The following is a 13,628-nucleotide window of genomic DNA, read 5'->3' on the forward strand; positions in this document are numbered from 1 at the left end:
CATGTTCTTCCCGTGTTTGCATGGGTTTCCTCCGGGTGCTCCGGTTTCCTCCCACACTCCAAAAACATACTAGTAGGTTAATTGGCTGCTATCAAAATTGACCCTGGTCTGTCTCTCTTTCTCTCTCTCTCTCTCTCTGTATGTTAGGGAATTTAGACTGTAGGCTTCAATAGGGCAGAGACTGATGTGAATGAGTTCTCTGTACAGCGCTGCAGAATTAGTGGCGCTATATAAATAAATGATGATGATGATGATGATGATTGGAGGGGCTCAATTTGATAATACAGGGCAGACACAGGTCCAGGGTGAAAGGTGGTGACCCGGGATATACCTGGGACCAAAGTGCAGTGTGAATGGTTGCAACATGAGTTGAAACCGTGTAAATTATCCCGTGCCTGACCTGGGATTTTGGTGTGAAAGGGGTATTAGCCAGCTAGACTTATCTTACGGGATACATTTGCATCTGTGTTTATATCTATGTTATCATTCATTTTAGTGACATAAACAATGAGCAGGAAAATCAGCAACAATGACATGTACACACAAGAATGTTGATATATTTTTCACGAGGGCACATGTGCGGAGAGGAAGGAGAAAAGTCCTAATCCCACCCTAACAATAACAAGCGTCTGATCAGGATCTTAAAATATCACACCTGCATTTGTTTGCATGTACCACAGGAATGTTTATGGCAAAGTGATGGTTCCCTGCAGACATGGAATGCTGCAATAAAGAACAGACCTATACAGATTGAATGATAGATATATCAGTACTGTCTAATATACACAAGATACATTTGCAGGCATTTCAGAGAGTCAATTGGAATTCATGTCATACCTCCATGCTGTGCAGCAGATCACTAAATATACTGTATATGTAGAATTTAAATTCCTCATGGCATGTTCATAAGATGTGGGTAATCTTTCTAAAGCTACACAGACAATAGGCAGATAAAGTTCTGTGTGTTGTAGAATATAACATATTTATTACAGAGAAAGGACTTTTTTTAGAAAATCTGTGCAAGTTTACACCTTAATGATAGAGAGTGCACTGATTTGATAACACATCGGGATAGCACTATGTAAAGCTGGGTACACACTACAGAAATTTCGACCAACTTTTTATGCTGAGCGATTTTACATGCGATCGATGGTCCGATCGCTCGGTCCATGGACTGCATACACACTAGTCTTGTTTAGGACGATAAAGGGAAGAGCGGATGTCCCTTTAGCGACTTTTTACAGCCATGTTGTTGTGAGCAATATTAATCCAAATTAATATGACTTTGGGCCATAAAAAAAAAAAGTAGCCTGTTTGTCTCTGCATTCCCTTGCCTAGTCAACACCTAGCTATTTATTACCTTGGCCCAATCCGGTGACACTAATAATATTAATAATAATAATAGTATTAATAATAATTGGCACATTTATAAATAAACCCCATAGAGTGGCTTAAAGATCCCAGGACATTCCAAAGACGATCACATTGTCAGTAGCCACATAAACAGGAAATGTTATCACATAGTCGATCAGTATCTGCAATGTGTCTGATAAAGGTTTTGTGAAGTTTAATAGTTCACACACAGCCTTGTGTTATTTTGTGTTGTAGGCCTTCCACTTCATTATGATACATATTTAGGGGCAAAGAATGTATACTAAGTCAGGCTAGATTGACTTGATGTTATGCCGGGTTGGGTATCCCGCATCCCGTTGTGCCACTCTAGTCTGTTGTTTTGTCTGCTGGCCACAACTTATCACAATTGGTGACGCAAAGTAGAGGAAAAATAACATTTTGAGTAAAAGTCAATTTTTCAATTTGACTTTTCATTAAAAATGATCTTTTCTTTAATCATTAATTGCTAGCTACTTGTGCATGTAGTATATAATTATATAAATTGCCATAGATCATTTAGAAACTATTCATCATAACAAAATTATCCGTCTGCATCACTAAGTAGATTATGCATGTGAAGAACAAAATTTCGTCTACAATGTAGCAGATTGTTACCCACGTCACCCTCAGTGTACTGCTACCAATATACTAGGCATTTGTATACTTTCCCTAGGCATGTGATAGGTGATCAGAGAATTGGTACATTTATTATTAATATTAGTGTTAGTAATATACCATATGGTTCCTCCATCACCCACACACACAGACATACTATGAGTCTGTTGATGTCAGGTCAAGCCTATGAAACTGGTAAAATCCCAGATTATATCTAGAGGTGAGTGAATCATTTTGTACAATTCTGAAAGTCAGATAAATTTCAACAATTCCTGAATTAATTATCAAATCGCTCCAGATTTGGCTAAAATGTACATAATAAATTACTGGCACAGGCGAATCAGGTCAATTAACATATATCAACAAATGTCACTTTCCTAAAGACTTAAGGATATATTTACTAAACTGCGGGTTTGAAATAGTGGAGAAGTTGCCTTTAGCAACCAATCAGATTCTAGCTGTCATTTTGTAGAATGTACTAAATAAATGACAGCTAGAATCTGATTGGTTGCTATAGGCAACATCTCCACTTTTTCAAACCCGCAGTTGAGTAAATTTAGCCCTTAGAGTCTTACAGTCCCACTGGTACTTATTCTTCCTGGATTGTTCTATAGGAAATATGGTCTATTACTATTCATCACTGACGAGGTTATTTCTGAAAAGCAAAATAGCTGGTACATAGTGCAAAGCTGAAAAAGTTACATCATACCCTCCTTTACCTTCTTAGCTTTGGTATTCACTATTTGCCTGTATGCATGTATGTACCTATACTTGTCATAGATGAACTAAAACTTGAGGCAATACATTGGCATCCATTGCATTTTTGTACCACACTCTAACTGCTTTTTATTGCAGTAGGAATCACTAGTCAGTCTATCCACCATCTCTTATTGAAGACCCTTTTCATTGATTAATTTTATCATCATCAGCAGCTATTTATATAGCACCACTTATTCCACAGCACTGTACAGAGAATACACTCCCATCAGTCCCTGCCCCATTGGGGCTTACAGTCTAAATTACCTAACACACACAAGCAGACTAGGGTGAATTTGATAGCAGTCAATTAACTGACCAGTATGTTTTTGGCGTATGGGAGGAAACCGGAGCACCAGGAGGAAACCCACGCAAACACGGGGAGAACATACAAACTCCACACAGATAAGGCCATGTTCGGGAATTGAACTCATGACTCCACTAAGCCAGCCACCATGCTGCCCCAGTAGCCACAATATCCAATTTACTTGTATTAGCTGTCCTTTACAGTGGTCTCAGACAGGCGCTTGTACCCCTAGCGCTTTCTAGCTGTGACAAGTGCTGCCACACTGAAATGTTGAGGTAATAAGACTTCTCTGTCACTAGGGGAGGGCTGGCAAATTTTAGCCTGGGGGGCAAGACTCGCTTCAGCAGCCTATTAGGACCATTTTAGAGGAAAAAAAATGCAGGTGGCCCAGTAACCAGTCTAAGGTAGCCCACTATGGGACCGGCCTGGGGGACTGATGCCCCCCTGTCCCCCAGCCCAGCCTGCCCCTGTCTGTCACACATTATACTGCGTATCATCATCATCATCATCATCATCATCATCTATTTATTTAGAACCACTAATTCTGCAGCGTGGTACAGAGAACTCATTCACATCAGTCCCTGCCCCATTGGAACTTACAGTCTAAATTCCCTAACAACACACACACACATTTTACTTCTGCGCATGCGCACAAAGCACTAATTACAGTTGTGGCCACATGAAGACTGAGTCGTACCTTGCACTTATGGCCACTTGCAGCCCCTTACAATAGAAGAGGCGGAATAGGTATGGTGGTGGTGCATAGCCGCCGGACCCACCAGCATTTGTCTTTTAATGTCGGAATTGTGACTGTCAACATTTTGAATGTCGACAAACACACTGTCAACATTTTCAAGCTGTCCCCGCAATGGAAGTGTCGGCATTTAGCCTGCCGACATTTCCACTTTCAGAATTGAGTACCCTACCCAAACGGATGGAAGGAGGGGGCGTGTAAGGACAAGCAGGAGAAAACATGACTTATATAGATTGAGACACAGACAAACCTTTGCCTGTCAGGAGACAGGAAACTTGCGGGTGCGTGACCACTGGTAAAAGTTACGAACTGATAATGATGTGGATCAGCTTAGATTCCTCTCCTTCATTTAAACCATCAGTTCTACAAACTGTAAACAAGTCAAACTGATTTTCATTGTGGCAAAAGTTACAAATACAGGGGCAACAACTGTTTGTTTGTGTTGTGGAGTGAGTCACTTTAGGATAACATGCAGGCGTGGACAAAAATGCTATGCAGGTTCTTTTTTTCATTAGTCTGCAGGGCTTATCTGTGCTGTGATCTGGATGCGTCTGGTTCATAGTGGATGTAGCTAGTTCCCTTTGTAAAAAGGAAGAGCAGTGAATCCGTCTCATCTCAGCTGTTGTTCTTTCACAGGCAGCACTAAGAAATAAAGTTTTTAACAGTTAATAGAACGTTCATATAATAAGGCTTAATCTACACTTTATTTTTCATTTTATTTTGAATATTTTTCTGTCTATCAATACAAACCATATACTGTATCTACCCATTCAACTGCTTTGAAAACAGATATGGCTTATTTACCTATAACATCTATCCTAAGTTGATGTCAGGTTTTTGTAAAAAAATATATTTAAAGATTAGTCATAAAATACTAGATAGTCGCTTTCAAAAGCTATAACATACTAAGACTTATTTGCTAATATCTCATTTAGATGCAAATTTGTACTAAATCATTACAACCAATCAGATATTTGCTTTCATATTCTAACTTGTACTAGACAGTTGCTGGTTAGTTGCTATGCTTTAGTGCTAGTTTGTGCAATGTTAGAAAAATAGTCTTTCTTACTCCCATTTTTATTATATTAATTAAAATGGTTTTTAGATATATACAACAGTCTATTAAAGTATGTTTCCTAGACCAGCAGAAAAAAACTAGTTTGATTACAAAATTGGACTTATTTATAAACATATATACCCCCAGAGCGCCCCAGTGCTCTGTTTCTAGAGCAGAGCGACTCCATATGTAATATTGAGTTATTATATATCAATGTTATGCTCAAAAACTGAACACAGCTTACATCCTCCACCTGAGTGGGCAGAAGGGGGCAACACAAGTCACATGGTAGCTCATACTTGCCAACTCTCCTGGAAAGTCTGGGAAAGCTGGCATTTCTCCCACATCCCGGAATTCCCTTGTTAAAATGAAGCGATTCACCGAGAATCGCGACATTTTGGCCCCACCCCCCGCGACAAAACATCATTTTACTCGTGGGGGTGGGACAAAATGATGCGATTCGAGGTGCCTCGCCCCCACCCTCCCATTAGTCACGCCCCTCTCCCGGACGTCGCCTACTAAAAGTAGGCAAGTATGTGGTAGCTATTAATGTCACTCATGTCCCCTCGTCTGATGTAGTACCGCGCAAATCACGTCTGTTTGCCTTGATATATAGACTTCATAGTATTATGTGCACAAATGTGTTAACCACAGCAGTTTATCAGATGTATGTCTTAATTTTCTAGAAATAAATAACAATATCAAATCTGCCTCACTTTCCTTATTTAATAAAGTTGATTTAATTTTTTTATCATTTAATATTTTATTATGATGAGTAGAGGTCTTAGAGGTCAATAAAGCACACTTTGTTTGGCAGCATTTGCACCACCTTCCTCATTAAACTTTTCCTTATTCCTTTCAATGAACTGCTGGACAAAATAAGTAATAACAGGACTGTTTTTATTTCAAGTGTATAATTGTTGAGTTACTAATAATAAACCCATTGGCCTACTTGCACAAAACCACCACACATTTATTAAACTCATCAAATCTGTCTCCAATCGGGCCTGAGTCATTAAGAAGTGCAAAGCAAAAAAAAAAGGGGTAATTTTGCACCTTGGCAAAACCATGTTGCATTGGAGGGGGAGGTAAATTTAAAATGTGGGGGCAGATTTATAGTTGGGTAGGACATGTCCTGGATCAACTTTAAATGTCAGTGTAAAAATAAAGCTATCAAGTATTTGTGCGCTGCATGAAAAAACAGCCAGTATTTAACTTACGTGCAAAATAATAAACTCATTTGAACCCCTTGCATTGTAACATGGTATGTCCAGGATCAAATTTACTCCTTCTTTTGCCTTGCTCCTCTTAACGACTCAGGCCCAAAGCCTTTTGCACCGCTATGCTAAGTCATACTTACCTACTTTCTGCAGCTCCCTTCCAGGAGCCAGCCAGTGGAGGGGGGCGTGAGGGGGCGAGGCCGCGCAAAATTGCGTCATTTCGGCTAAACGCCGCGATTCACGCCCGATGAATCTCGGCATTTGGGATCTAATTCTGCCCACTTCCTAGTGAAGTGGGCAGAATTCGGGAGATTGCCACACTCGCCCTGGAGTCCGGGAGACTCTCACAAAATGCAGAAGTCTCCCGGACATTGCGGGAGAGTTGGCAAGTATGTGCTAAGTAGAGAACTCAGCCCTATTTCCGTCACGACTTTAACTATCTCACAGGCACAATTAAATCTCATTTATGTGCCGATACTGGAGCATGTTTGCAATGCAAAAGCTCTATGTCCAGGGGCGCACGCAGGATTGTCAGGGGAAGGTTTCCCCCCCTGACCCAAAAAAAAAAAAAACCACGAGAGAGAGCTGCTGTGCATGTGCCCGCGCATGCGCAGCAGCTCCGTTTCGGCAGCGCTGTCCTATACAGCAGCCGCGGCGCTGTCAAAGAAGCGTCCACGGCGGTGCTGTATCAGCACCGCCGCGGGCGCTTCTTTGACATCGCCGCGGCTGCTGTATAGGACAGTGCCAATATGGTGGCCACTTAGTTAGCGCAGGGGGGGTTTCCGGAGACTCGGGCACCCCCCTGCGTGCCCCACTGATGTCCCCCCATCCACCTACCATGCAGAACAAACATTTATTCAGTATAAAATCAAGTGCCGAGGCCTTTTTTTATACCATCACACAAGAGTTAAAAGAAAACAATTTTTGTGCTCTGTCAAACTATGCTACTCCGATGTAAAAGACCTCCATTGTTGTGAAGTTATTATGCTGAGCTGTATATATGCAGGAGGTAGATCCGCTACGTCAATAAATGTTATCTTCATTTTACAAGCTGTTAACTCTTAAGTTACATGTCCCTGCCTCCTGTTACTATATATTATCCATGTACACAATGCATAAGTGACTTCATGCATCATAAATATTTATGCAATTATCGTTACCATATTTCATGAATTCATTAAGCTGCAATGATGAAAATGATTACTATGGAAATGTCCTTTTGTAAGAGTTCATCAACCTTGGGATTTATTTAGCATATCAGCAGTGGAACAGGCAGTTCCAAATATAATACAGGAAATATGAGATTATTTCCCCTGAATCGGACAGTACAAGATATGATCATAGTTTTAATGGCCCTGTAGACAAAGACAGATTAAGTTACTCTTGATGGAAAATGACAAATCGCGAACATTTCACCAAGGCAGCAAAAAAGCCACCATGATGTTGAGAAATAGAGAAAAGCAAAATACTATTCTGTAATTTACATAGGGTACATATGTAGAAACAAGATCGCCCTTTACAGCATGAGTAGCATAGACAATCATCATCATCATCATCTTCACCATTTATTTATTTAGCGCCACTAATTCTGCAGCACTGTACAGAGAACTCACTCACATCAGTCCCTGCCCCATTGGTGCTTACAGTCTAAATTCCCTAATATACACACAGACAGAGAGAAAGAGACTAGGGTCAATTTTGGTAGCAGCCAATTAACCTACTAGTATGTTTTTGGAGTGTGGGAGGAAACCAGAGCACCCGGAGGAAACCCACGCAAACAAGGGGAGAACATACAAACTCCACACAGATAAGGCCATGGTCGGGAATAGACAATGAATGATATCGAGGTCTGAGAGTTCTGAAAATAATGTATGATACTGGGCTGCAAAAGTAGAAACTAGCAGGGAGACCCACTAATAAAATCCAAATTGAAAGAGAGGCAGCACTCACCAGATTAGCATATTAGATTAGAATTTTATTCCAACCAGCAAAGCAAACAAATGATTATTGTTTCAGTCTCTTTTGGGACATTTGCTACCCTGGTGGGTGCTCTCTCTCTTTAAATATGTATATATAGGGCCTGAGTCATTAAGGCAAAAAAGGAGTAAATGTTCTCCGGGACAAACCATGTTACAATTCAAGGGGTGCAAATGAGTTTATTATTTTGCACATAAGTTAAATACTAGCAGTTTTTTCATCTAGCACACAAATACTTGCTAGCTTTATAATTACACTGAAATTTAAAGTTGATCTAGGACATGTCCTACCCCAACTATAAATCTGTCCCCACATTTTAAATTTACCTCCCCCTCCAATGCAACATGGTTTTGCCCACGTGCAAATATTACTCTTTTTTTATGCTTTGCCCTCCTTAATGACTCGGGCCCATAGTGTGTCTGATAACTACAGAATTTTTCAACTGTGCTGCTGTGATTTACATATCATAAGAGTCCATGGGGTATATTTACTAAAGTGCGGGTTTGAAAAAGTGGATATGTTGCCTATAGCAACCAATCAGATTCTAGCTGTCATTTTGTAGAGTGCACTAAATAAATGACAGCTAGAATCTGATTGGTTGCTATAGGCAACATCTCCATTTTTTCAAACCCGCACTTTAGTAAATCTAGCCTCATGTCAGTTTTTGTCATTGAATAAACAGTGTACTTTCTCAGATGTTAAAACATGTTGTAATATTTTAATGTAATGTGTTATGAAAGGATGCAGGTCATTTCAACCTTTCAAGGTATAGAAACATAGCATTTGACTAGAGAAAATAACAAATGTCTGCCCTCTACGATAGTGAGGGACAAAGTGAAATAGCTGAAGGGCCACATGCATGGCCCTCCAGCCTTCAAAGGGGCTGCACAGAGGAAGGAGGGAGAGCAGAGTGCACTCCCTCCTCCTATGGGAAGTCAGCTGACAGCATTTGGATAAGATTGCAGGGCTGCAGGTGAAGGCTCGGGGGGCTCTGCTGGTTCGCAGGCCTCCTGTTGCCCACTTCTGCTCTACAATGTACATTGTTTTATGTAATATTATTATTTTGACTGTTGCACTTTTACCTTTCTTTCTAGCAATAAGAGGCTAAGTGGACAACATTATGTTCAATGCATTCTGGATTTCACCCCGAACACTGGTGAAGCTATCAGCTTTTATTTTATAAGTGTATTATTAGGACATTCAGTTTTGTACACAGATTTCCAGGTAAGATGTCATCAGTTGATAATATCGTAGATACTTTTACACAGTCTGTCACGCTTTATTCTATGTTTATTTATATATTGCTAAATATCCACAATGACGCACTACCGCTGGGACAGTTCAGTGCTAACAAATGTGAATATTTGCATAATATATGTAAAAGACACACATCTGTTGTACAGGACTGACTGTGCTAGATATGAACAGCAGTCACAGGGGCTACTAGTATATGAGCAAGTGTTAGACATTGTAAATGAAAAGCAACCCCCCTACAATATCCAGGTATGTTGAGCAGAAATATATCACATTTTGTCTCCATTTATTTATTATTTAGTTATGTTGCTTTGCCTTACTTTATGTAAAGCACTGAAAATCATATTGGTCCCTAATAAATGAATACATAAATAATTTAATAATAATGATAATAGTAACCAAATATTTCCCAATGAGAAAATAAAGGTGTACATGTCAAGAATGTGCTTGTGTTTATTATTATTCAGCTTTTATTGTACTTAGTTGCAATCTGCAGTGTGTAAGCCACAAATGTAACATTCATAGCAATTTTAGAAGCAAACCTAGTACTTGCATTTATTATAAAGTGTCTCACCGGGGCAGTTTATAATGAGGCGACAAATTGTAGAATTTCAGGTCAAAAGATAGTATAGTATCTCCCTTGATTATAGATGTATTACAGAATAAAGATATATATATGTTTCACATGCTTTATAATGCGATCAGGGAAGTGATGACGTTAGTTTGTCCATTTATGAATTAGTTACAGAAAAATGGTTATGTTTGAAATTCTCCTAATGAAAGCAAAATAAAATAATAGAAGAGATAGAGGCACATTTCAGTACAAAGTCATAATTTATTCTAATCTGTATAAAAAGTCATAGTTCTGTATTAAAAATGTCTTCTCCCAGGAGAAGGAATATATTATTTTGCATCATAAATAAAATCAGAGCTTATATACAATGGTCAGCAAACTCAGAAGAAGGCTCCAGCCTAGTGCTTTTCATATCAGTGCTTTGGAAACTGAAGCTGGTCTTGCATTACAAACAGGAATTACAGTACCAGAAAATACTGAGGTATTTCTTCTTTGCTTCGTTAAAAAGCTGAAATCGTAGGTTCTGAAGGCAGGACGAAGCTTGCAGTATAAATAAAAGGACGTAGATATTTTACAATTTATAGGCCGCAGCCTTTCTTCAACTATGAGCAAATACAAAAAGTTCAGGAATGGAAATACTGTTGAATCCCCATTAAACGGGGATTATAATCGAACAACAATCAGACGTAAAACAAAAGGCAATTATGACCTGTCTTTCTTGAGTTCCTTAGTGGTAAGGACGTATGTCCAAAATCACAAGTCATGTCAGTTGTATGTCATCTGTGGTTTCACCAGTTCATCTGGTTGCAAAAACTTGTCCTTCATGTCTAGTTGACTGTGAAGGCTCAAAAGCAAAAACAAAAAATTCTGATAATAAAAAAAAAGTGTTTCAAAAGTATTGCACTTAATAACACATACAGTCCATGTGTTTCAGTTCAGGCTCTTTAGCTGGGTCACCTAGCAGCTTGGCGATGTAGTGATTGGACTTTGAAGGTAACTCAGTGAGCTTGTTGCTGGGTGGACAGGGATGGAGACTGGGAAATTGAAAACGGTGGTGGTAGATGTTCCCCTGTCCAAAACTGATATTGTGGGGCTACCAGCCTCAGCGGAACAGGAAGGTGCCAGCACTTGTGATTCAAACTGGAGCAGCTGTCCCATGAAACTGAAATTAGGGGAAATAATGCTCCTTCTCTGCTTAACAAACTCAAAAGCTTCATCCAGCTTTACACGGTTAGTCCTCATAAGATAAGCAAGGCAGATTGTCGCAGAACGTGAGATGCCAGCTTGGCAGTGGACAAACACTCTTCCACCTTTATTTTTGATAGAGTCTGGAAAAAAAACAATAAGTTATTTTAAAGATACTTGATACTTTGAACACAAAAACAATAGGAGACTGCTATGTCTTAACTTGAAAAATGTATGGTATCAAAAGAAGTCTTGTTTAATGAAAGAAGTGGGAGCAATTCACACATCATGGAAGCTTACAGTACTGACCACTAGGTGGCAGTCTAAGACACAACAGGTCATATTATGGTTCACTATTCATTATGTTTAATTTTTCCTCATTTAAAGAGAGGAATCTATTTGGCGTTGGAAAAAAAAGAAAATTAAAGAAATATAAATATGACTTAAAATAACTTATATGCTTCCCATGAACAGTGCTATGCTTTAACATATACCTAGTTTGTCTATAGGGTAGATACAGCCCTGTGTAAACAGCAATGTGACTGTCATCAACCACTAGTAAGAGTAAAAAAAATGCTATTCACTCACTACTTAGATTCTTTGGGAATCTATACTAATTAAATAGACACTCTAGAAATATTTACCTATAAAGTCAATAGCTTCATTGAACCAGGAGCTGATGTCTGCTTTGTGACTGTCTTCCACTGGGATGCTCTTGTACTGATAGTGTCCCTCAAAATGGTTTGGGCAGTTAGCCGAAACATTGATCAGGGCAGTTATGCCAAGGGTATCTAGCATGTCTTTCCTGGACGCATGGTAGGCACTGCCTAAATACAGAAAAGGCAGGATTTCCACTGGTCCCCCCTGTAACATAGTAATAAAAGAAAACAGTCAGTCATTTGGAAACATTGTCAAACACACAGCAGATATCCTTATTTCACAAAAGAGAGGGGGATTCAAATGTTTTAGCTTCAGTCTAAACACTAGCTCGGACAATGTAGCCATTCTTCTTAGACTTTGTGTTCATAGCAGCAGCTATTGTGTATTGAGCCCTTTTTTGAGCTGCGTTTGAGGAAGTAAACATATGTATTGTCTTTAAACTGTAGTAACTATTGTTTACAGTTAAATATTGTTTCAATGCTAGTGGTGAAGGAGGGAGAGGCTAGCTTAGCAGAAGATTTTAACCCTTTCATGGTTGCTAATCTAATAGTATCATCAGAGCAACATATACTAACCTGATCATATAGTGGGGTTCCACAGGGTGTGCAGTTAGAGTCTGCGCTGCCTGGCACACTGCTGGCACTCAGGGGTAGGCTTAGACCGACGGGAGGAGAACATTTGCTACAAAATTCAGGACACTCGGACGAAAATGCTTCATATCCACCTGAAAGAAAGAACATTTGACATTCATAAGATTTGGTGTTTTGGTCATTTAGATACATGTTATGACTTTTGATTGGTTTTACTGCGAGGTAACACAACACATAGGGATAACTGGGATATTTTAAAAGTAAAAGGGACGGGACTAATACAGACAGGATGTGTAAGTTAAGTTTAGGAGGGGAATTTTCAAGTACCTTTTAGAAAGAAGATCCTGCTGCCCCGGGGGTCTCTACATAAAGCGCTGACTGCCAACATCATAGTACTGTCTTTCCTAAGGGGTTCCAGCTCACATGTCCTCTCATCCAGCAGCACCACAGCCTCGTACATCCCAGCAATCAGCCTGCACCTCTGCTCCTCGTTGGGGATAATGTGTTCCAAGCCCATGCTGCCCTTAGCCCTCCTTTTTACTATTGTGCTGAATCTCACATTGCTGGAGCCGATGATATGGGAAGAGCTGAATGAAAAGAACGATCTACAGTCCAGGACCAGGCATTGGTGCGCTCTCTCTGCCAGGAGTGCTTTCATTGTGCTGCAATCCATGCCACAAATCTCCATATTGACCATAGCTAAGCGGCAAACTCTTCTCAAAAGTTTAGATCTCAGGTAGGAATCTGTGCTTCTTTTATCCAGACCCGCTGTAGTGCACAGAGAAAGTCCAACGAATAACACTGGTTTGTCTTGTAAAAAAAATAAGGGTTACTTTCTTTTTCAATGCAGTCGCCTTTTGGACTCCTTTGTATGGATATAATATAAAAGTCTTGTTAGAAAAATAAATAATATAGCCTTAAAATAAAAGCCAGTCTTGTTTTGGTTCCTTGAGTTACTTTAGCTTGGTGGCTTTATTTTGAGCTGCAACACAGAGCTCACACAAGCTATTTATATGAAGCAGGAGGAGGGAGGGATTTTTGTGAATGGCTTGTACCACATGGATTCTACAGTGACATCATTTAAGCTCACAGCCTTAGACACACCCACTCGTGTGTCCAGCCAAAAAGAATGACGTCGGTCTAAGCTGCAAAGTCAAACACTCATATACACTCTCTCTCTCTCTCTTATCACCCTGCCCAGGCAGGAAATAAACTGTTGTAACCCTATCCAGCAGCAGAAAGGCTCCAGGGATCCCATAGTATGTGGTCAGAATAAGAAGCACGCAA

The 13,628-nt window shown here is 39.8% G+C and overlaps 1 protein-coding gene across 1 annotated transcript; it reads right to left on the bottom strand.

The window, feature by feature from the left end:
- Positions 1 to 10,147: 10,147 nt before the first annotated feature.
- DUSP1 (dual specificity phosphatase 1) lies at positions 10,148 to 13,341 on the bottom strand. Its single transcript, XM_075209630.1, has 4 exons — positions 12,669 to 13,341; positions 12,327 to 12,475; positions 11,736 to 11,955; positions 10,148 to 11,234 (listed from the first exon to the last, which is right to left on the bottom strand). Exons 1-4 carry the CDS (start codon positions 13,036 to 13,038, stop codon positions 10,864 to 10,866), a joined length of 1,110 nt encoding a protein of 369 aa, XP_075065731.1. The 5' UTR covers positions 13,039 to 13,341; the 3' UTR covers positions 10,148 to 10,863.
- Between the last annotated feature and the right edge of the window lie 287 nt (positions 13,342 to 13,628).

Source organism: Mixophyes fleayi, chromosome 4 (assembly GCF_038048845.1).
Source record: "Mixophyes fleayi isolate aMixFle1 chromosome 4, aMixFle1.hap1, whole genome shotgun sequence".
Taxonomy (NCBI): Eukaryota; Metazoa; Chordata; class Amphibia; order Anura; family Limnodynastidae; genus Mixophyes; species Mixophyes fleayi.